At 44.0% G+C, this 25,397-nt stretch overlaps 1 protein-coding gene across 1 annotated transcript in view; it reads right to left on the bottom strand.

Annotated features, from left to right (window-relative positions):
* Nucleotides 1–23,462, bottom strand: part of LOC126335791 (uncharacterized) — a 43,254-nt gene extending 19,792 nt beyond the window's left edge. The window contains exon 1 of the mRNA XM_049999255.1: nucleotides 23,212–23,462. Coding sequence (XP_049855212.1) covers nucleotides 23,212–23,462 — 251 coding nt within the window. The remainder of the gene's footprint in view (nucleotides 1–23,211) is intronic.
* Between the last annotated feature and the right edge of the window lie 1,935 nt (nucleotides 23,463–25,397).

Below are 25,397 nucleotides of genomic sequence, written 5' to 3'. Positions count from 1 at the left end.
GTATTTAAGACAGGGATGTGATCTTTCCCCTAGTCGTCTATACATCGAAGAAGCAATTAGGAAAGGATAAAACGGAATTAAGATTCAAGGTGAAGGATATCAATGACAAAATTCGCTGATGGCATTGTTATCCTCCATGAAAGTGAAGAAGAATTGCAGAGCTGCTGAATGGAATAAGCAATCCAATGAGCATAGAATATGGATTGAAAGTAAATCGAAGAAGGGCGAAAGGAATGGGTAGCAGCAGAAATGATAACAGTGAGAAATTTAACATCATAATTGATCATCACGAAGTAGATGAAGTTAAGGTATTTTGCTACATAGCCAGCAAAGAAGCCCATGATGGGCGGAGCGAGGAAGACATAAGAACCAGACTAGCAATGGCCAAGAGGGCATTCTTGGGCAAGAGAAGCATTCTAGTATCAAACAGAGGCTGCAGTCTGAGGAAGAAATTTCTGGGAATGTACATTTGGAGCACAGATTTATATGGCGGTGGAACAATGACTGTAGGAAAACATGAAAAGAAAAGAATCGAAGCATTTGAGATACGCTGTTACAGAAAAATGTTGAAAAGTAAGTGAACCGATAAGGTATGTGATGAGGAGGTTGGCCAGAAAGTCGGCGAGAAACGGAATATACGAAAAACACCAATAAGAAAAAGTGACAGGATGGTTGATCATCTGTTACAACATCAGCGAAAACTGTACAGGAAGACAGAGATTGGAAAACATCCAGCAAATAATTTAGGACATAGGCTGGAACTACTACTCTGAGGTGAAGAGGTTGGCACAAGAGAGGAATTCAGACCAAACCGCATCAAAACAGTCAGAGGACTGAGACTAAAAAAAAAAAAATAATTAAAAAAACCACATCCAGGGTAGGCAACACTTAGAGATATCTGAGATTCAGCTTGTAGCTAGCAAGTGGTAGTGCAGTGGCAAGGTGACATTCAGCTGTTTTGTTTTGATGCAGAATCTAATGAGTTTCACGACAAAGTAACGAATACATTTTAATTTTAATGTTTTGAATGAATTTTCAGTAGCATGTGACATAGTCTCCACTACACACATAAAAAAAGTTTTCCATCACCTCGGTTCCGAGAGTTCCGCAACCTGTACAGAAAATTGAAGTAGAGAACAAACATGAAACCACATATAGCGTGTTTTACCACCATACAGCGAGACGTTCATAGCTGGTGGTCCAAGTTGCTGTACACACCGGTACCTCTAATACCAAGTAGCACGTTCTCTCGCATTGATGCATGCCTGTATTCTTCGTGACATACTATCCAAAAGTTCATCAAGGCAAGGCACGGTTGGTCCACATTGTCCCACTCGTCAATTGTGATTAGGCGCGGATCCCTGAGAGTGGTTGGTGGGTCACTTCGTCCATAAACAGCCCATTTAAATCCATCCTATACATGTTCGGTAGGGTTGATATCTGGAGAACATGCTGGCCACTCTAGTCGGGCCATGTCCACGATAGGGGCGCGAATTGTCGTTCATGAAGACGAATGCCTCGCAAATATGCTGCTGATATGATTGCACTATCGGTCGGAGGATGGCATTCACGTATCGTGCAGCCATTACGGCGCCTTCCATGACTACCAGCGGCGTACGTCAGCCGCACATAATGCCACCCCAAAACAGCAGGAAACCTCCACCTTGCCACACTCATGGAACAGTGTGTCTAAGGCGTTCAGCCTGACCGCGTTGCCTCCAAACATGTCTCCGGCGATTTTCCGGTTGAAGGCATAAGCGACACTCATCGGTGAAGAGGACGTGATGCCGATCCTGAGCGGTCCATTCGGCATGTTGTTGGGCCCATCTTTACCGAGCTGCATGGTGTCGTGCTTGCAAAGATGGACCTCGCCATGCCCGTCGGGAGTGAAGCTGCGCACCATGCAGCCTGTTGCGCACAGTTTGCGTCGTAACACGACGTCCTGTAGCTGTACGAAAAGCATTATTCAACAAGGTGGCGTTGCTGTCAGGGTTCCTCCGAGCCATAATCCGTAGGCAGTGGTCAGCCACTTCAGTTATTACCTTCGGCGGGCTGAGCGACCCATTTCATCGACAGTTCCCATCTCTGTATCTCTTCCATGTCCGAACAACATCACTTTGATTCACCCCAAGACTCCGGGATACTTCCCTTGTTGAGAGCCCTTCCTGGCGCAAAGTAACAATGCGGACGCGATTGAACCGCGGTATTGACCCTCTAGGCATGGTTGAACCACAGACAACATCAGCTGTGTACCTCCTTCCTGGCGGAATGATTAGACCGCGCTGCTCATGTATGGTTATTTACATCTTTGGGAGTGTTTAGTGAGATCTCTGAACAGTCAAAGGGACTGTGTATGTGATAGAATATCCACAGTCAACGTCTGTCTTCATGATTTCTGGGAACCGGGGTGATGCAAAACTTTTTTGTGTGTGTATATTAACAGCTGTCTGGCATCAGTGACAGCAGATGTGGATCAAGGAACTGATGCAGAACTGGTGGATATTGTTCCTAGTGTTTTCGGTGGAATATCCAATTCCCAACTGCTTCTGGTGACCGGGAATTTATGCATGCATCCTAGCCTTACACCCATGAAATCCTATACAAGTTAAATTGTGTTTAATTATGAATTATAGGCAGTCCATCCATCACCAGAATGCCTGCTGTATCGAGACGACCTCAAACGACCCCGATCATGTGAAGCTGAGCACTGTCTTGCAAGACTGAAGCCTGATCCAAATGCTGCAGCTTCGAGAATGTAGTATATCCACACTATAAACGCTGATGGAGGTGGCATGACGACCAGGGATGTTTTTCTGTGTAGCCTCATGCCTCACATTATCATGACAGATCCACCCCTGAACGTGATCGGTGGGGAAACGACACTGTGATGATTTCACGACTCCAAATCTTGACCCCGAATATGATCCTGCTTTCTCGGGGCTCCATGGAGAAGCGTGAATCGTCTGTCAAGAGCATCTGACAATGCTCCATATCCTACTGAACTTACTGTCTGACAAACTCCTGCCTGGTCACATCGTGTTCTCGTGTAGAGTTGACAATCCTCATTGATTTGTGCAGACGCAGGTATAATACCTGCAACTATCGCCAAATTGTCTGCATTAACAATACTTTACCATTAGCTGCAATATGGTGACTGGCTGGCGCCCATGCCATTGCAATCACTCACAGAATATGTGTCAGAATAGCACGATCCTCTCATGGTGCAGTGCATGGCGAAGACCTTAACCAACACGTTGGGTAGCAATGTCTGTTTCTCAATGTCGTGGCAGCAACCTTCTTACTACATTCTGTGAAATGCGTAACACTATCACAATATATTGCTGTGACCTGCCTTCTCTAGACAGAGCAAAGGCTTAGCAAACATGAGCAAAAGTCAGTTGTCTCTATACCATAATTCTGCACGACCAACTCCAAATTCCTCTGTGTGCAGATGATCCACAGCTTGAGGTGCACATCTTTACCATTAACAGAAAAAATGAGGGCAACACAAGAGAGAAGTTCAGCACACAATGAAAGACCTGCAGAAAGATTTTATTGTACTTCAAAACCAAACAGCTGAGTGGTGATATCCTACTGCAGTAGTGTTTGCTGGCTGCATTATACGTATTACATTTGTAGAAAGGGTTGCTTACCTCATCAGTGTCTAGGAGTATATGAAAGGGATATCTCTGTACAGAGACATTTTTGAAGCGCCCAAAAATGGTGCTGACAGTTTTGCCAAACTGGAGGTTTGTGAGGCATCCTTTGCTAGTTTCTGGGATTATGTTCGCCATGTGCATGCTATTGTCGGTAAAGTCTCATGCGCTCCACAGTTTGCCTTATATGGAAAGCACCTCAGTGAGCTCAGCATTCGTTTGGTTGTACTGGCTAGGCAAAACCAGGTTTTCTGATCTGGGGATTGGGGAATACCGCGTGTCTCACTTCGGGCTCTGGGTATGCTTCAGTTATCACTATGTAGTATGACTTTGGTACATTGTGTCTCGCAGGGAATGGGGATCTTGGCCTAACACCTGGATCGCCAGGATGATATATAAAAAAAAACTCTACAAAAAACTCTATAGGAATGTTCCGATGTTGTTGATGACTGTTGAGCTGGGACAGTCATTTGTGGGTTATCAATGAAGATCCCATCGTGCCTCCGTTGGGTAACGCCTACCCAGACAAGTGAGGCTCTGTGTGGGCGGACTATTTATTTCCCTAGCTCGTCACGGGAATACGATGTCGCCTCAAACGCTCGCTCCCGATGGTGTTTTACCGAGAGATATGGCACAGCCATTTGCAGTGGACTTACATTCGGAAGGAAAATGACTGAAATCTGCCCATCCAGATTTACGTTCTCCTGTGATTTCCCTAAATCGCTCCATGCAAATACCATGACGGTTCCTTAGAAAAGAGGAGGGCTCATTTCTTTTCCATTCCTTAGCAACCCACACATTTACTCCATATTTAATGGAGGACTGCTAACGTGTCAAAATGTCTTTCTTGTGATTCGAAAAGAAAATGGTATGTTTGAGAAGAAACCAGTGTCACCATTCTATACACACATATCTCGACTGTTTGGCTGGATTCCTAAAATTTATAACGTTAGAAAAATCTGAAGCGTTTATGGTCACGTTTGATGCACTAGTTTTTGACAGAGTGTATTAAAGGTGTGGTTATAAGACTTAAAAACAGACATACTTCCCCAAGCGCGCAAGATGTTTCATATGGCAGAAACTGTGGCACACCTTATAGGCTATCAATGTCAAATTGTGTGTAGTATCTATGGGTGCCTGCCCACTTTGAGAGATCTAGATGTACCTCCACTGAATTCTGTTTCAATTGCTCAAGTCCACATTCAGCGTGGAGAAAACAGAAAACAAAATCCAGGAATGGAAGGTGATATAGTGCATACCATATACTAGAGCCAAAGAATGTATACAAAACTCTTCAACCCGCAAGTTTCCCAACACAGTTTGCTGCAGCACTCATGAAGAAACATGAAAAATAAGTGCTCCCACACAGACGTGACGTATGAGGAACCAAAATTTTTCATGGAACTGTTGCTGTATCCACGCAGTGTCGAATAATAAGAAACGCTTCAGCCCCTGCCGAAGATACCACAATGGCAACGAAACAGCTGAGAAACCGTTTCCTTCTGCGTACACAGGTGTCATCAAATCTGAAAGAGGAGGCTAAGGTGATGGGTAATGTCGAGAAGGCGGAATCGTAGGAAATGGACACTAAGAAGCACAAATACTCAGATGGTAACGACTCGATCATGCACTTTAATGTCTGCTTAAATTAACGCTCAAGATGTCCCAGTTATCCGTCTTCTGAAGTGTGCTCTACAGGCAGAAGACAAAGATGGTGACGTATACTTCATTGATAAATGGCTCCAGTGCTCCAGTGGAACATTAATGTGTTCAGAAAACATGTGGAGAAGTTGAAACTGTTGGCACCGCGGATACTCCAATGCTTGCATCTACAAGTAAAACCTTTTGCAGTACCTGTGTTCAGGAGATACAGCAGCCACTGGAAAGATGACCTCAGCGGAAACAACAGTGAAGACAGAGTGCCCATCTTTGTGAAGAATGCTTGGCATTTCATTCTGTCAGACTCAGAACAGCCATTCAGGTAGTCGCCATGAAACTATACAGTGCATTCAACGTTAGACTGAGCAGCATCTATAATAGCAGAAGAACAGAAAGCGAGGGCTATGTTGGAGAATGCCACCTTTAGGCTGGTACACTGTATGCCACTAACAGAATTAAGAAGGCGTAACTCTTCTGACACTATGAGGCTTCTGACAACTCCACTCCTGTGGTATGTCGATCCAGATCCTCTCAGCACATTATGTGTGTTAAGATCCCCTAAAAGTTTTGAAATTAGGTCAGAAAAAGCCTCTCTATCCAAAACTTAGTTCGGTGGCAAATACAAATTACAATGTACTGAGAGGATCTGAATCGACGTACCCCAGGAGTCGAGTTGTCAGAAGCCTCATAGTGTCAGAAGAGTTACGCCTTCTTAATTCTGATAGTAGCATACAGTGTACCAACCCAACGGTGCCGTACTCCACCATAGCCCTCGCTTTCTGTTCTTCTGCTATTATAGATGCTGCTCAGTAGCAAGTGACCCGTGACTTCACACATGTGACCTCTCCGACAGAGCGGTCAGTGGAAGGAAGCCACAAAGATATACGTTAGAGCAGAGCAGACTAGCCGCTGTACAATCAGTCAGCTGGTTTTGAGCACCAAGATAGTCTGCAGAACTGAGTGGATCACGTTACCAACGTGATCTACAGTGCGGTTGGCACACATGTTCCACAAGCCTCAGGCCGACTTCAGAAATGACATGTTCCGTGGTGGAACGACGAGCGTTGCTCCGCAATCAGGGTTAGACGCATGGCGTTGCGACGGTTCAAATACCAACCACGTGCAACGAAAGCAAAGACACGACAGACATCTAAAGAGAGCAAAAAATGGTTATGACAAGTTTTTATGGATAGCACTAGCTCTTCAAAGGGTATCTGGCAAATGTGCCTATACCTCATGTACTGAGGCTGGAGTGCCTCCTCTCTGCACCTGTGGACAACGCATAGGCAAGTGCAGAGTAGACTATTTCGCTCACTGCCACTGAAAATCAGGATCTATTTACTACTATTCCTTTTCTGAGTGCGAGAATGCATTTTCTCGGGGCAAGGAGACTGCACCAGTAAAGATAAAATTCTATCCACTATCTTACAGTACCTCAAACGGGATGCAAAGAGAGTCCTCCTATCCCTTTTAATAAAATTTGGTTGATTGGATGCATTCTCTATACGTGGAAGGGGGCGATTTTAGCAACCCTTCTCTACTGAAGTATGACCAGATACTTCCCAATAATTACTGTAGATTAGCCCTCACTAGCTGCGTAGGAACTACGCTAGAATTCCTGGTCAGCTGGCATCTGACATTGGTCATAGAATCACGGAAACCACTAAATCGCTACCACTAAGGATTTCGAAAGAATCGTCCACTAGGGGTAAGATAGATACTGCGTACAGGAAGATTAAAGAGACCTTTGGGGATAAGAGAACCACTTCTACGAACATCAAGAGCTTAGATGGAAACCCAATTCTAAGCAAAGAAGGGAAAGCAGAAAGGTGGAAGGAGTATATAGAAGGTCTATACGACGGCGATGTACTTGAAGATAATTTTATGGAAATGGAAGAGGATGTAGATGAAGACGAAATGGGAGTTACGATACTGCATGAAGAGTTTGACAGAGCACTGAAAGAACTGAGTCGAAACAAGGCCTCCGGAGTAGACAACATTCCGTTAGAACTACTGACGGCCTTGGGAGAGCCATTCCTTACAAAACTCTACCATCTGGTGAGCAAGATGTATGAAACAGTCGAAATACCCTCAGACTTCAATAAGAATATAATAATTCCAATCCCAAAGAAAGCAGATGTTGACAGATGTGAAAATTACCGAACTAACAGTGTAATAAGTCACGGCTGCAAAATACTAACGTGAATTCTTAACAGAAGAATGGAAAAACTAGTAGAAGCCGATCTCGGGGAAGATCAGTTTGGATTCGTAGAAATGTTGGAACACGAGAGGCAATACTTAGCCTACGACTCATCTTAGAAGAAAGACTAAGGAAGGGCAAACCTACGTTTCTAGCATTTGTAGACTTAGAGAAAGCTTTTGACAATGTTGACTGGATTACTCTCTTTCAAATTCTGAAGGTGACAGGGGTAAAATACAGGGAGCGAAAGGCTATTTACAATGGCAGTTATAAGAGTCGAGGGGCATGAAAGAAAAGCAGTGGTTGGGAAGGGAGTTAGACAGGATTGTAGCCTATCCCCGATGTTATTCAATCTGTACATTGAGCAGTGAAGGAAACAATAGAAAAATTTGCAGTAGGTATTAAAGTCCATGGAGAAGAAATAAAAACATTGAGGTTCGCCTATGACGTTGTAATTCTGTCAGAGACAGCAAATGACTTGGAAGAGCAGTTGAAAGGAATGGATAGTGTCTTGAAAGGAGGATATAAGATCGACAGCAACAAAATCAAAACGAGGATAATGGAATGTAGTCGAATTAAATCGGGTGATGCTGAGGGAATTAGATTAGGAAATGAGACACTTAAAGTAGTAAAGGAGTTTCGCTATTTGGAGAGTAAAATAACTGATGATGGTCGAAGTAGAGAGGATACAAAATGTAGACTGGCAACGGCAAGGAAAGTGTTTCTGAAGAAGAGAAATTTGTTACCATCGAGTATAGACTTAAGTGTCAGGAAGTCAATTCTGAAAGTATTTGTATGGAGTGTAGCCATGCATGGAAGTGAAACAAGGACGATAAATAGTTTGGACAAGGAGAGAATAGAAGCTTTTGAAATGTGGTACTACAGAAGAATGCTGAAGATTAGATGGGTAGATCACATAACTAATGAGGAAGTATTGAATAGGATTGGGGAGAAGAGAAGTTTGTGGCACAACTTGACTAGAAGAAGGGATCGGTTGGTAGGACATGTTCTGAGGCATCAAGGGATCACCAATATGTATTGGAGGGCTGTGTGGAGGGTAAAAATCGTAGAGGGAGACCAAGAGATGAATACACGAAGCAGATTCAGAAGGATGTCGGTTACGGTAGACACTGGGAGACGAAGAGGCTTGCACAGGATAGAGTAGCATGGAGAGCTGCATCAAACCAGTCTCAGGACTGAAGACCACAACAACAACGTCCACCGTCGACACCCTCACCCTTCTAGAGGTGGGGATACAACTAGCAGCAGCTTCTTCGACCCTGAAAGGGCCTAGGACACCACTTGGGAGCATCACATACTGGGACAGCTCCACAAATGGGGCTTCCGAAGGCGATTGCCAATATTAAAATAATCTTTCCTTTCGAGACGATCTTTTTAGATATTGGATCGGTGACGCTCTTTCTGAATGGATAGAGCAAGGAATGGTGTCCCTCAGAGATTTGTTTGTAGTGTGACTTTTTGTTGTTGCCATCGACAGTATTACATCCAGAGTAACTCTCCTTTTCGATGTTCCTTTTTTGTGGACGGCTTTGCCCTATGCTGCTCCACCTCCAGTCTCACAACGACCAGTCGTCAGCTGCGTCTCACGATCAGACGACTAACAGGTTTTAAATTTTCTTCATATAAATTTGTTTATGTTAATTTTAATCATTCATGTCGGTCTTTTACCTTACCTATTTAAGATTAAAGGCACATTCGCAATTATAAAATTTCCGTGATGTTTCTGGATACTACTACAGGCTAAAGGGAAGCTGAAGAATATAAATTTCAAAGGCCTAAAGGCACTGAACATCTTGTGCCTCAGCCACTGGTTGCGGTGAGCAAACTGAACATGTCTACTATAGTTTTACGAGGCGTTTGTATGATACCACCTTGACTATGGATGTACGGTTTACTGTACAGCTCGGCTATCTTGTCATCAGGTCGTCGATGCTGTACGCCCTGGCAACAGGAGCAGATTAGACCAGTCTGATCCATAGTCTCGGTGTTGAGGTTCGTGGGGCACTGCTCTTCATCGATTGCCGGTTCTCTTATGGGCCATGTGTGGAGAGTATTCTCGACCCCTCCGCCCTTCCAAATAATCTACATTCTATACCATTGTTCACCCCCTAAATGCAGCGACTATTCAAAAGCAGACCTCGAGCATGGGTCATTCGATATTCACATGCAGTGGTATCTTGGGCTCATATTGCGAATCGTATTGTTGTGCGTAATCGAGACTGAAGTCGTACTTTGCCCTGGTTACTAATGAGATACAGAATTAATTTACATTCATGAGAGTACATAAATAATAATACCATAGTCTATGTTTCGAAATCAATGTTTTACTAAATGTTATCTGAAGTCGGTGATTGCATAGTATCTTACACTAATGAATATAAGCATGGGAGTTCCGTAATCTGTGGTGTAAAATGTGAAGAGCAGCTTTTCTAATACATTCACAGTGCTCGAGACTGAATTATACGCAGTCATGAGGGCACTGGACAAATGCAGTGTAATCGCGCTATCAAATTCCTCGTCAGGATCGACTCCATAACTGTCCTTCAGGCTAATTATTACATGTACGCAGGAGAAAAGTGTATTCAGACGATCCACGACACCCTTTTCTACTTAAAGGGGCAGGGAACAGAGGTTTCATTCCTCTGGGTACCGTGGCACTCAGCATATGAAGCAGCTATTTCCGAATTTTCTGACCCTTACATGCATTTACCTCTCTGTTGAGGCACAGGATCATTTGTAGAGTGGATAGAGTTGAGCAACAACAAGACGTGGCCAATAAATCGAACGACAAGGCCATGGCGGTCCTCCTTTCTGCCGCTGTTGTGTAAAGTACCGTTAACGCGGCTCCTCATAGAGTGCTGTCCTTCGATGCACGGATTCGTCCTACAGCAAGAGGATCCACTAATATCCAGTGCTTGTCAAGTGCAGATATCTATGCAATATATTGTAACAATATTAAAGGACAACAAGAACGTCGATTTTTATCACATCGTACTACTAACAGCCGTTTTCGACGACGAAATGTGAGAACATGAACTCTCCAAGGGACTGACGTGGTTACATTCAAGCTATTTGACCTCTCTAGAAACCTTTTCGAGTATATTCTAAACAAGACAGTGTTCGAAATGTTTTCTTCAGGTATTCATAAAAAACTGCGTGGTTTCAACACATCATCAAGATAGGAGGTGAGATGTGGGTAATGGGAGGTATGACGACGTTCCCATGATGTGAAGCTACACGTTGACTTTAGGCAGAATTGTGATGAAATGGGGTGCCATTGTGATATCGTAAATACGCTTGTGGAATACGCTTTTTGGAAAGTCGCCGATTTAGAAGGTGACGTCACATGGTGCCGTGATTTTGCATCATTATAGAGATAAATTGTCGCCTACTTCCGAAATTCCCCACTGTAAAGGGAGAAGATGATGCATGTTAAAAAATGAACTTTTAAATTTTTTGTGCAGTTTATTTCTCTGTGCTCTCAACTACAACACACCCGATCACACGGCAGACTGAAATCAGCCAACTGCTACCTTGATGTTCGTGGAGTCCAACACCCACTCCGTTCACTGCCACTGCGTACCATCACGGTATAAATGGCCTGAAGATAGCCACACCATGATCGAACCGGAAATCAAAGGAAATATATATATATTTTTGTGATAGTGACAGTTTGTAGTCCATTTAAAAGCATTAGATAATTGTATAAGTTCATACCGTTTTACCATAAGTTTAATAAACACAACAGATACACATAACAGAGATTTCAGTCATCATTAATATAATGGTTCAAATGGCTCTGAGCACTATGGGACTTAAAATTGAGGTCATCAGTCCCCTATAACTTGGAACTACTTAAACCTAACTAACCTAAGGATATCACACACATCCATGGCCGAGGCAGGATTCCAACCTGTGACAGTAGCGGTCACGCGGTTCCAGACTGAAGCGCCTAAAACCGCTCGGCCAAAGCAGCCCGCATCATTAATATATTCTTATTCACTATTTACAACAATCTGCATACGCTGCGATAACTTTTCGATTCTGCGACTGTTGAAATCACATGGTTTTAGGTGAAGAACTTGTCGAGCCATTTTCGGAGCACATTTCATCCGGAAAGGAAGTTGCTTGAAGGTTGTTCGATAGAGAGCGGAAAAGGTGATAATCTGAAGACACAAGTCAATAAGTTGGGTATGGAACGACTTTCCAGCCCAACACCTGAATAGTGACTTAGTCTAGCAGAATGCGGGCTGACATTATCGTAGAGTTGCTCCACTCCACGCCGTCGTTGTTCTTTGATTGCGTTTGCAAGACGTCTCAGTTGTTGACAACAAATGTCAACAGTGAATCAATCACCAGGGAATCAATTTTTAGTAGACCACAAAGTTGCTGTTCCACCAGATGCATAACATTATCTTTTGTGGATGCTTGATGTTAACAAATTTCTCTTCTTCACAAATGGTTTTCTTGGCATTGCCAGTCTACGTTTTATATCCTCTCTACTTCGGCCATCATCAGTTTTGCTGCCCAAATAGGAAAACTCATCTACTATCAAGTGTGTCGTTTCCTAATCTTATTCTCTCAGCATCACCTGATTTAATTCGACTACATTCCATTAGCCTTGTTTTGCTTTTGTTGATGTTCGTCTTAAAACCTTCTTTCAAGACCCTGTCTCTTCTGTTCAACTGCTCTTCCAAGCCCTTTACTGTCTCTGAGGACATTACAGCGGCATCGGCAAGCCTAGAACTTTTTATTTCGTTTCCTTGGAATTTAATTATTATTCCAAACTTTTCTTTTGTTTCCTGTACTGCTTGCTCAATGTACACATTGAAAAACATTGTGGATAGGCTACAACTTGTCTCACTCCCTCCTCAACCTCTGCTTCCCTTTCGTGTCCCTCGACTCTTATAAGTGCCATCTGGTTTCTCCACAGCTTTTAAATAACCTTTCACTCCCTATATATTACCCCAATCACCCTCAGAATTTAGAAGAGAGTATTCCAGTCAATACTGTCAAAAGCTCTCTCTGAGTCTATAAACGCTATAAACGTAAGTTACCCTTTCCATAACCTATCTTCTATGAGAAGTCGCAGGGTCAGTATTGCCTCATGTGTCCAAAATTTCTCTGGAATCCAATCTCCTCTTTCGCAAGCTCGAATTCTGCCACTCTTCCCATCTTTCTGTAAAGAATTCGTGGAAGTATTTTGCAACTGATTTATTACACCAACAGTTCGCTCATGCTAACACATGTCAGCACCTGAGTTCTTCGGATCTGGAATTATTATATTCTTTATGAAGTCTGAGGCTATTTCACTTGTTTCATACATCTTGCTCTCAAGATGGAAGCGTTTTGTCGTGGCTGGATCTCACAAGGCTATCAGTGGCTCTAACGGAAGTTGCTCTGTCAAATTCTTCTTGCCCCATCTCCCATTTCATCTTCAACTATGTCTTCTTCCATTTCTGTAATACTGCCCTCAAGTACATCTCTCTTCTATAGACCGTCTATGTATTCCTTCCAGTTTCAGCTATACTTTCTTTGCTTACGACTGGTTCTGCATTTGAGCCCTTGATATTCATATAGCTACTTCTCTTGTCTCCAAAGTCCTCTTTAATTTTCCTGTAGGCTGTATCTATCTTCCGCTCACCATTCCTGCTTAGCCTTATTGCGCTTCCTGTCACTCTCATTTTTAGACATTTGCATTCCTTTTCTGTTGATTGCATTTTCATATTTAACTCGTTTCAACAGTTGAACTCAACATCACCTGTGTTACTTAAAGATTTCTATTGAGCCTCGTCTTCTTACCTATTTGATCCTTTGCTTTCTTTCCTATCTCTCAAATGTAACTGCACATTTCGAGGCACTGTTCACCTCGATGTGAGTGTTTGTGGAGACGACCATAGATCAAGCGTAGCAAGGACGACATTACTAGAAGAGCCGCCATATTTCCACTGATCGACAGTTGAATGCCGGTGGTACTATACCCACTGCAATCGTAGTTGACGATATCATTGGATCAAAATGTGAACACGTAGAGGTGGTCTGCTGCGGTGTTCCATGTTCAGCAATGTACGATGAACGGTGTGCCGTGCAACAATTGTGCGTGGACCAGCATTGTACTCTTTCGGCCGGGTATCCTATTTCACAGATCAGGCAAGCCTCAGAATCCCACGTTCTGTAAATGGTCGTGGAAGTCCAACAATTTAGTGCCCAGAGATAGTTTCACTCTCCTTATACTCTTTCTGTAGATGCTCACGACAATAGTAAGTGAAAATTCGACCAGCTTCGCCGTTTTCGAGATAATCGTTTACAGCCTCTGCGTAATAGTAATCTGTTCCTTGTCAAAGTCACTTATATCACTGTATTTCCCCATTTTCAGCCCAAATATTTGCTAGGCTGATGCCCTGTCCATGTCTGCTCCACTTCGATATTTTTGTTACAGCTTCATGTGACAGCATCGCCACCAGGTGGCATTCAACATCGCGATGGGTAATGCTGATAATGTTTTGGCTTGTGTGTGTATCCCTCCCATCAAAAAGTTTAATTGTTCATGGGAAGCTGCTCACACTGACTTTGTGATTGCCTAATAATACTATAGGAGCTGGAGTTCGAAGCCCCATTGAGTGACCACACAATCGAACCCACTATATGGGAGATATTATCTCACTGTTTCGAAAAATTGAAGATTTTCAGAACTCATGGCTGAGTTGAATTCAAGAGTTGACATCATTCTAATACTAACATGTATACTCTGGTTATCGTTTCAGATGAATGGTGCACTAAAACTTATATCTGATACATAGTCCTGAAGTAGTGATGACGTGGTGGTGGTGGTCTCAAGAAGTAATAAATCGCAGAAGTAATAAACGAGTTAAATCACTCATTCACCTATGCACTCCTCACACTCCTCGCTCTCCTCACACACACAATCTCACACACACACACACACACACACATACACACACACATACACATACACAGGGTGAGTCAGGAGGAAAAGGTACATGCTTTGAGGGCTGATAGTATTAGTGATTCTGAACAAAGAACTTCATATGGACGAATGCCCTAATCCGAATGCTTTCCGAGATATAACACATTTAATATCACATTTGTATGTTTTCCTTGAATAACTCGAAAGTCGCACCCTCCAGCGCAAACGTGTCGCAGTAAAAAATCAAACTACACTCCTGGAAATGGAAAAAAGAACACATTGACACCGGTGTGTCAGACCCACCATACTTGCTCCGGACACTGCGAGAGGGCTGTACAAGCAATGATCACACGCACGGCACAGCGGACACACCAGGAACCGCGGTGTTGGCCGTCGAATGCCGCTAGCTGCGCAGCATTTGTGCACCGCCGCCGTCAGTGTCAGCCAGTGTGCCGTGGCATACGGAGCTCCATCGCAGTCTTTAACACTGGTAGCATGCCGCAACAGCGTGGATGTTAACCGTATGTGCAGTTGACGGACTTTGAGCGAGGGCGTATAGTGGGCATGCGGGAGGCCAGGTGGACGTACCGCCGAATTGCTCAACACGTGGGGCGTGAGGTCTCCACAGTACATCGATATTGTCGCCAGTGGTCGGCGGAAAGTGCACGTGCCCGTCGACCTGGGACCGGACCGCGGAGACGCACGGATGCACGCCAAGACCGTAGAATCCTACGCAGTGCCGTAGGGGACCGCACCGCCATTTCCCAGCAAATTAGGGACACTGTTGCTCCTGGGGTATCGGCGAGGACCATTCGCAACCGTCTCCATGAAAGCTGGGCTACGGTCCCGCACACCGTTAGGCCGTCTTCCGCTCACGCCCCAACATCGTGCAGCCCGTCTCCAGTGGTGTCGCGACAGGCGTGAATGGAGGGACGAATGGAGACGTGTCGTCTTCAGCGATGAGAGTCGTTTCTGCCTTGGTGCCAATGATGGTCGTATGCGTGTTTGGCGCCGTGCAGGTGAGCGCCACAATCAGGACTGCATACGAATGAGGCACACAGGGCCAACACCCGGCATCATGGTGTGGGGAGCGATCTCCTACACTGGCCGTACACCTCTGGTGATCATCGAGGGGACACTGAATAGTGCACGGTACATCCAAACCGTCATCGAACCCATCGTTCTACCATTCCTAGACCAGCAAGGGAACTTGCTGTTCCAACAGGACAATGCACGTCCGCATGTATCCCGTGCCACCCAACGTGCTCTAGAAGGTGTAAGTCAACTACCCTGGCCAGCAAGATCTCCGGATCTGTCCCCCATTGAGCATGTTTGGGACTGGATGACGCGTCGTCTCACGCGGTCTGCATGTCCAGCACGAACGCTGGTCCAACTGAGGCGCCAGGTGGAAATGGCATGGTAAGCCGTTCCACAGGACTACATCCAGCATCTCTACGATCGTCTCCATGGGAGAATAGCAGCCTGCATTGCTGCGAAAGGTGGATATACACTGTACTAGTGCCGACATTGTGCATGCTCTGTTGCCTGTGTCTATGTGCCTGTGGTTCTGTCAGTGTGATCATGTGATGTATCTGACCCCAGGAATGTGTCAATAAAGTTTCCCCTTCCTGGGATAATGAATTCACGGTGTTCTTATTTCAATTTCCAGGAGTGTACATTAAATTTCCTACAAAATAGGTCCTATTCTTTTTTTGTCTAGAATTAATGGTTTCTGCGAAGGGAGAGCGAGGATGTTGAAACACTCGCTCAAAAGCCATGCGCTGTAGCTTACGTAGGCCAATTTGAGGTAGGTTCCCGACATGACAGATCATAAGTGTCTCATATCAAACTGTTCGTCTCAGCTTGCTACTTCAATATGCTGCCTCAAATTGGCATACAAAAAATGCGTAAGCTACAGCGCATGCGTGTCCAGCGAGCATTTCAACATTCGCGCGCTCTCGTCGAACAGACCACTAGCGCTAGACAAAAAAATGAATAGGACCTTTTTTGTAGGAAATTTAATATGGTTTAATTTCGTACTGCGACACGTTTTCGCTGGAGGATGCGGTTTTCGAGTTATTCAAGAAAAACGTACAAAAGTGATATTAAATGAGTTCTATACTGGAAACCATTCGGAATAGGGCATTCGTCCATATGAAGTTTTTTGTTCAGAATCACTAATACTATCGCCCCTCAAAGCGTGTAAATGGTTCAAATGGCTCTGAGCACTACGGGACTTAACTTCTGAGGTCATCAGTCCCCTAGAACTTAGAACTATTTAAACCTAACTAACCTAAGGACATCACACACATCCATGCCCGAGGCAGGATTCGAAAATGCGCTGTTCCAGACTGTAGCGCCTAGAACCGCTCGGCCACCCCGGTCGGCTCAAAGTGTGTACCTTTCCTCCTGACACCCCAACGACCCCCTTAAAATCAATTAAGACAGAATATCATAATATGAAGTAGGGAAGAATTATGTTGGCAAATACGACGTCTTTGGCGATAAGCTAACACCAAGAAGTTTTGATAACAACAACATTATACATCACTGAGAGTTTTTGTTATGAAAAGAGGAGGAAGAAACCTCAGATTTAATTAATGGACAAATATCCAAGTGATAATTGCAATTAATATCTTGAAAGCTAAGTCGTCAGAGATAACTTTTAAGTGGAAGAAAGTTGAAAGCGCAACGAACAAATTCAATGCGCCTACAATACTCTTTCATGGAATAAGTCGCTTGCTGGCTCTCGTCCTGTAAAGACGTGCGAGAACAATTCTTGTCTTAGTTATTGAGAGCATGGAACGCGACGAGATTGTTTTGCGTTCAGAAGTGTTTCTTGCGTGATGTGATTCACGAACTTCGGAAACTGATTTTCTAAGCAGAGACACGAACTGATAGACGCGTTTAACCGTGTATAACGGCTTAATTGAGCTTTATTGACGAAACTAGTGAATATTGGACTTGACTTTCAAATAGTTGGAACTAAAAGAAGAGTGTATACTATATCAAAGGCCTACACTCAATTAGTCTCGAGTAGGACACAACTACACATCTTCACGAAGATAATACAATTACGCTGAAGAGTCAATTTGTCTTAATTGTCCAGAAACTTAATTTTAATAGAACTGACTTCACCAACCAACTGCGTGGGAGTGTGGTGCGAAAGTTATGAAGTATTTAGTGGCCAAAGAACAATAAAGTGTTCGCTCCAAGTGAAATATCAAGCGTGGTCTACATTACTAAGTGGTTTAATCAATGATACTTAATGAACGACTGTTTAGCAGGGACAATTTAATCTGAATATCAAAATACCTACTTCATTAATTGAAAAGAGAACTTTTGAACATTTTTCAACATTACGGCGTAGGTACACTCAGACGTGATCAAAGAGTATCTGTGGATCTCGCTTCGTACAGGTTCAACAACTCCATAGCAACGAGCGAACAACGTACGAGAAGACTGATAATTGCAATATTTCCTCGCAATTGGTGGTTTGTACCATGCGGATGAGATAAGATTTAGCAACTACTGCATATCTCGCCAATGAAGCATTCAATCTTAAATCAGAAGCAGCATCCTTCGTACGAGTTCGCATTTCTGCGTCCCGTTCACCAACGAGGACCTACGTCATCGCGCATCGTGTCTCAACTCCACTGCGAGAGCTGTGGCAGCAGCAGCTCTGCGGGTAAACAGCTTCAGCACGCGGTTGGAGTGCGGGGGCGCCACACACCATTTTGGCGCCTGCCACGTTGGCGCTCGACGACGCCAGTCGACGCCTCATCAGGGAGTCAACATAGCTCCTAACGACGCCAGTCGACGCCTCATCAGGGAGTCAACACAGCGCCTAACGACGCCAGTCGACGCCTCATCAGGGAGTCAACACAGCGCCTAACGACGCCAATCGACGCCTCATCAGGGAGTCAACACAGCGCCTAACGACGCCAGTCGACGCCTCATCAGGGAGTCAACACAGCGCCTAACGACGCCAGTCGACGCCTCATCAGGGAGTCAACACAGAGCCTAACGACGCCAGTCGACGCCTCATCAGGGAGTCAACACAGCGCCTAACGACGCCAGTCGACGCCTCATCAGGGAGTCAACACAGCGCCTAACGACGCCAGTCGACGCCTCATCGAGAAGACGACGCTAGTCGGATCGTTGAGAAGACGACGTGGTATTTGTGGACAACAGCTACACGTTGTTTGCTCACTGAACTGAATTCAACGACGCCGGACGTCACACCGTCCGACGTTTCTTCTCAACAATGCAGCTAACGCTCCACGACTTCGAGTGAGCTAAATGCAGAACGACGCAGCGCGTCGGAGAACGCGGCAGTGATCACACCCACGCCATGATAAGAGAAAAGTAAGCAATCCACCAAATAAGTGATCCTTTGAGTATCATAGAGTAGACTTTGTACCGTATCTATAACTGAGATTTCACTGTGCTTGTGTTCTGTAGTTATCATAATGCCTAAAAGAAACTTGAGACTGCGTACTGATATAAATAAGAAAATACCCGAATCAAGGGAGGAGATTAGTGATTTGTCAAAACAGGAAGAAGGAAGAGAAATATTGTCAATGTAGGAGGTGAAACGTTTACGGAACCAGATAAAGAAGCGATACCGAGTGTATCGGGGCTTAGAACAGAAGATAACGTCGTAGAATTACCATATAATAATTCTGATGTTAGAGAGGGAATAGATCGCGAATATAGAATGAATGTCGCACCGAACAGCTCCGGAAGTGTAGAAATACTCAGTGTAATGTTATCAAAATTGAATATGTTCGGTGAAACATTTGCTGAAGTACACGTAAAATTAGACATTAAATTTTCAGAACAGCAAGCGCCTTCCATAAGTAAATTTTCTGAATTAGCTGAACAGCAAGCAGTACTGCAAGCGAACTTGAATAGTAAAACTTCTGAAGTAGTTGAACGGCAAGCTATTAAATTTTCAGAACAGCAAGCATCATTCAATAGTAAATTTTCTGAATTAGCTAGACAGCAGGTTAATTAGATAACTGGATAGAGAATGTTGAAGCTAGATTTGTCGATCAAAATGTCAAAGTGGATAATAAATTGAAAGATGTCGGGTCTAGATTAACTATACAAGAAAAACAGGAAATTAAAATTACTGATTGCATAGATAAATTGCAAGAAAATTTTGGTAATTTATCGGAACGGTGTGATATGGTATCGGTAAGGGTTAATTCCTTGACAGATAATTATAGTAATATGACAGAACATCTGAATGAAATTGAAAAGAATACGTTTTAGAAGATCGGTAACTATATAATTAGTCAGAGTAAAAATTTAGAAGGTTGGACAAATAATTTTATTGATGAATTTCATCAATTTAAAAATAAAGTAGTGCTAAATTGTCATTTACGGCTTGCTTAAACTTCAATCAGCGATTCAATATTGACGTAAAACCAGAAAATGAGTATGTGCGTAGTCAAATAAAATCCAACTGCGGGACGAAGCGTCCGTGTATGCAGTCCAACACCTTTGTTAGTGATTTCCCACATATTTCATGATGACATGGAGGTAGTCTATGAAAGAAGTTGGGAAGCCGGTGGGGCTGACGTGTGAACTGCCTGTAGTGGCATTTTATAATTTTCCAGTCCAGTTGTCTGAAAGTTGTATAAGAGCTCTAGCTCTTTTAAACTACTGACTTTGTAGAAGTGATAAATTAATCCCGATGTGGTAAGTTAAAGGAAGGCTGTTAATCCTTACTGAGACTAACTTGGCACTGTAGCTACTACCGCTTCTGTGCTCCTGCTGGGAAGTAAGTCACTTAATTTGTCTCATTCGCTGCACATCGCTAAGAGTGGATACTGTAAGTGAAATTTCACACTTACGATGGATGCTCAAAGGACGGACAAAACGACAATCTCCTAGACAATATCATTATCCACAATCAGCCTTTAGAGGCCTCCGACATTGCTCACTAGGTCATTTATGTATATTGTCAACAATAATGGTCCTATTAATATTCATAGACGTATGCCTGCAGCTACTTTTACAGGCGAAAATTTCTCTCCATTGAGAATGATAGTACAGCTGATGCAAATGGTGTCTGTCAAGCGAATTAAAATTATATACGCAACAAATAAATATACATTGGCTATTAAAACTGTAAAGAAGGAGGTGGCATAGAACAAACGACAAATAGGCATGCAGTATACTAGGTATGCAAGTGGTTAGTCTTTCAACACAACCACACTAAGTTGGTAGGATTAACGACAACTACATTCTGTAAGGAGGGAAAACATTTGCAGCGAGTTACTCATTCAGAATTCGTATTTCAGTATTGACTGTTCTTGAAGAGATCGTGTTATGCCTAATATATGAAGGAGAAACATCTATCAGCATGTGTCAAAACCCAACATTGGCAGGATTGTGAACGACAAGACTGTGGATGATTATTCAGTGCTACTGCTCCTCGCTCTGGGCGATGTACCACGACTTTCACTTGAGTGTGGAATAGGTCAGTTGAGGAGGGGCATACTTCATGCAAGATCTCAGGGGCCTCTCGGCTCGTTGCCTAGTGGTCAAGAGGACTAACAAACTGTTTGCTAGTCCATGCCCTATTGTAGACCCACGTCAACTACATTGAGTTACGAAACGGACTTGTTTGCATAAAGACAAACACATATGCAAACTGTGTCGTGTCAAGGTATGGAGCTTATCAACACAACGACAATTATGACGTGGTACAGATAAATGCTCGCTAACAGTCGGCACTTGATAACAACAGTCGATACAGTAGTGGCACTAGAGCGTCTTTTGACATCAGCATGCGCCATCATGGTGAATGTATTCATGTCATGTGTCGAGGCTTCAAGGTGATCGAAAAATGCCTGACTGTATTGTGCATCAGATGGGTAGAGTACCTGGCGTGATGGTTGGGATTCCACTGGCTACCCAACACAATAGCTTCTACTTCACAGAACAGTAATTTGAATTAACATATTTTGACTTTACCTTTCGACGACATGCTGCAGTACCGCATGTTAGACGTCCTGTGCTGAAGCACCTCACCTCGTTTTCGAACTCTGAGCTGGTCAGCACTTTTGCTTAATCTCTCACCAATTAAAACATCTGGCCATGGGTCACCGAGAGAGTGAATGTTGTCACTACAGTTAGTGAATTCTGGCATAAAGGTGAAGCAGCCACATTTGGTGTACCCACATTTGTAATCAAAGCTCTGTGTAAATTGGTACTTGTGGGCCCAGCACTTAGCATAAAAATATGGGGTGAAATTAGCTACCCAAAACGATCATGTCTGGTTCGTATAGCCAGAAATTGCGAGAGCAGCATTTACATTTTCAGCGTTTTACAGATGGTGGCTGTACCCTATCTTCGACTTCTACATGACGTTGTCTTTCAATAAATTAAGGTAAGATAGCATGTTACCTACACTGTCATGACCTACATCAATAAAGAAGGGTGCCACGACCAGCATGTATTCCAGAACTCTGAGCCACTGTATACAACTGATCATGGTTGCCCAGAGACCAGAGCAAAACCACTGGCCACTCACTATGGAGGATAAACTGTGGAATATATCTGAAGTGACGTTGAATGACAATTTGTGATCATCCAAGCTAATTTCAACGTGTATTGCATTGTATTGTATGTTGACTGGGGACCTAAAAACGATGGAGAGGCTCCGTCCCCGCCGCAGCCGCAGTGGTCCACAACCTCCCGACGACTACCGCAGTCCACTTCACCCCTCCGCCGCCCGACACCGAACCCAGAGTTATTGTATGGTTTGGCCCCCTGTGGACCCCCCAGGGAACGTCTCACACCAGACGAGTGTAACCCCTATGTTTGCGTGATAGGGTAATGGTGGTGTACGCGTACGTGGAGAGACATAGTGTAACTGAGGCGGAATAAGGGGAACCAGTGCGCATTCGCCGAGGCAGATGGAAAACAGCGTAAAAACCATCCACAGACTGGCCAGTTCACCAGACCTCGACACAAATCTGCCGGGCAGATTCGTGCCGGGGACCAGGCGCTCCTTCCAAGTCCGGAAAGCCGTACGTTAGATCGCACGGCCAGCCAGGTGGGTTAATTTCAACTCAATATGTGGCTAGGTTATATACATTGTTTCTGCCTGATGTGGAATCTGTATGCACTGAATTTCTCATCCTCTATATCCTCGATATCAATTACAGTGCTTGGCATGATGGTGTGGGAATTCGTTGGGAAACTCCACGATTAGCTCTAGTTCACATAGCCTATAACTTGGACAGCACCGTTACAATATTTACATTATAAGCCCAATGTCTATGACCCATTGCGGAGAGCTCTGTGCTATTAACAAGATCTCACAACGTCAGATGTTGACCATGCTACCATGATGTAGATTGATACAAAGGTTTTTCAACTGTTGACCTAGTTGGCGTGTTCTCCAGATCTATCAACCATAGAAAGCACTGGTGATGTATTTCTGGAAGACCGGCACACCACCTGCTACTGTGGTTTCTGCACTCTGGGGCAATGTGGAAGCAGTATGGAATCGCACACTCATATGTCATCAGAGATCCGTTAGGTTTAATGCCTGGCTGTGTTATACCCATTGTTGCTGCCAGATTTAGCTGTTCTGTTTAGTGAAATTCACATCGCCGTGTATCCTCAAGTGACCAACAAACTGAATGATACCTTATCCCTGCTACACTGCATAACAGGTGGTGAAATTTGAAGCGCTACGGTGTTATGTTGCCACTGACACAGACCTGTTGAAGAGTACCTGCGACCCAGTGGAAGGCCGGACAACGAACTGCAGCACCAGCTCGTAGCCGCTGTAGACGGCCCCGAAGAAGGCGCCAGCCACCTCCAGCAGTGCTGTGAGTCCCGTGTGTGCCTGCAGCATCTCCGCGGCCTTGTGCAGCGACAGGTGCGCCATCCGAAGACGCCGCGTCGCCAGCTCCCAGTCCTCCCTTCCCTCACCCCACGCGAGTACCAGCCGGCCCTCAATCTCCTCCATCTGGGCCAGCACGGTTTTCCTTATGCGCTCGTTCAGAATTTTGTGCCTCACCCACAGCTCGAGGTCCAGACAGATCAGGAGAGAAGACACACTCAACCCTAACAGCGTAAACGTGGAATACACAATATGCTCCACAATTCTTAGATAGCCAGGGTACAAATGGAAATATCCGACCACAATCGCTGCAAAATACACCCCACTCAACAGAAAGACCGATACTACAGTCAGGATCACACTTAGTACTTTCCTACCTTCCGTGCGAGCCACACTTAAGTATTTATCAGCATGTCTTAGCGCTTTCATAAACTCCTGTAGTTGCGCGTATTTCTCAATGAAAACTTTCCCATAGAGAAAGACCACTTTGACCTTTGAAATGTACTTCGCTAAACCATCTGTCACAAATGTGACTGTGAATTCTGGATAAACTGTACTTTGTACGTAGACCTTTGTCACAAATAAAATAACTGAGATTAGGAAACACAATGATGGCCAACTTGTCATCAGGATCTTCTTCCTGGTGTTCGTATTTTTCAGAGCATTCGTCGTACCGTACAACGGAAACAGCCCTATGATCTTCCATAGTTTGTACAGCGGTGTGATAGTTACATAGAATTTTGCATCTGTCATGAATTCTGTCGATGTTCCAGACCTAAGTAATATATCCTTCAATTCGAACCTCTCCATCTCTGCCATCGTTCTGCGTATCCTATGCACTAGGACGGACCTCAAATGTGCTTTCAGATTTCCTCTTCCGTAGTTCGCAATCAAGTTAAGTAATATAACAAGCACTCCGTCGCAAACAAGTAATTCCAGAGTAACTTATGAATGAGGGTGGTAATGCATGGGAGTTAAAGAGAATTATTTAATTTAGTTAAGTGTTGCAAGACTACATAAAGTATGAACTCCTACCTTGTGCGATCGATTGTCTATGTTTTTCATTTAGTCACGACTACATTTCGTCCTTTACAACGTTTTCTGTAATTGGCAGTAATCGATGGTCCGAAAAGCTTGTTTTCGTATTTTCAACAGAGTACGATGCATGTATATTTCACTAGGAAATTTATAAGTATTCTTCGGTCTACGAGCTTTCAGCTCTTTGCAACCAGAGGAAATAATTAGTTTTCAGTACTCTCCTCTAAAATGCAATTCAAAAATTTACAAAGTATAGCATTTATGTAAAGCGGATTATCGACAGTTACAATGAATGTCTAAAGTTTTAAAATAAAGGAATCACTATGACATTTGGTGTAAGCAATAAAACTGTAGTTCCGTTAGCTATTGACTATTAATTGGCGGTTAATTAGTCCTAATTATTAAAAGAACTGACTGCGTCGCCATTACAGGAGGGCAGGGAGGGGGTGAAGGGGAGAGACAGTACTATAAAACACTAATTATTCTTAGTAGACAACACTAGATTTTCAGTGGCGTTAGTACAGCAGAGAGCAGATTTACGTATCTAAATTGCATAAAAAGTTTCATTGAACAGAATATAGAGCGCCTCTTGCTGATCGAACTTGTTACCAGGGTCCAACGGTAGAGGTGACAGGTTGTCGGCGTTCGTGTATTGCATGGGGGACAGATAGTGTACGACGGGATGGTTCAAATGGTTCAAATGGCTCTGAGCACTATGGGACTTAACATCTGAGGTCATCAGTTACCTAGAACGTAGAACTACTTAAACCTAACTAACCTAAGGACATCACACACATCCATGCCCGACGCAGGATTCGAGCTTGCGACTGTAGCGGTCGCGCGGTTCCAGACTGTAGCCCCTCGAACCGCTCGGCCACACCGGCCGGCGACACAATGGTTCTAGCTCACATATGGCCCCTACCTCTCTTATGGTTGGACTGTCGTACCTGGTCTTATCTATTAATTCCATCAGAGACCAGTAACCAGAATGAACTGGTTGTGACCATGAGCAAGTGGAAAATG

Source organism: Schistocerca gregaria, chromosome 2 (assembly GCF_023897955.1).
Source record: "Schistocerca gregaria isolate iqSchGreg1 chromosome 2, iqSchGreg1.2, whole genome shotgun sequence".
Lineage (NCBI taxonomy): Eukaryota > Metazoa > Arthropoda > Insecta > Orthoptera > Acrididae > Schistocerca > Schistocerca gregaria.
The sequence above is the reverse complement of the archived record's forward strand: the minus strand, read 5'-3'. Positions and strand labels throughout refer to the sequence as shown.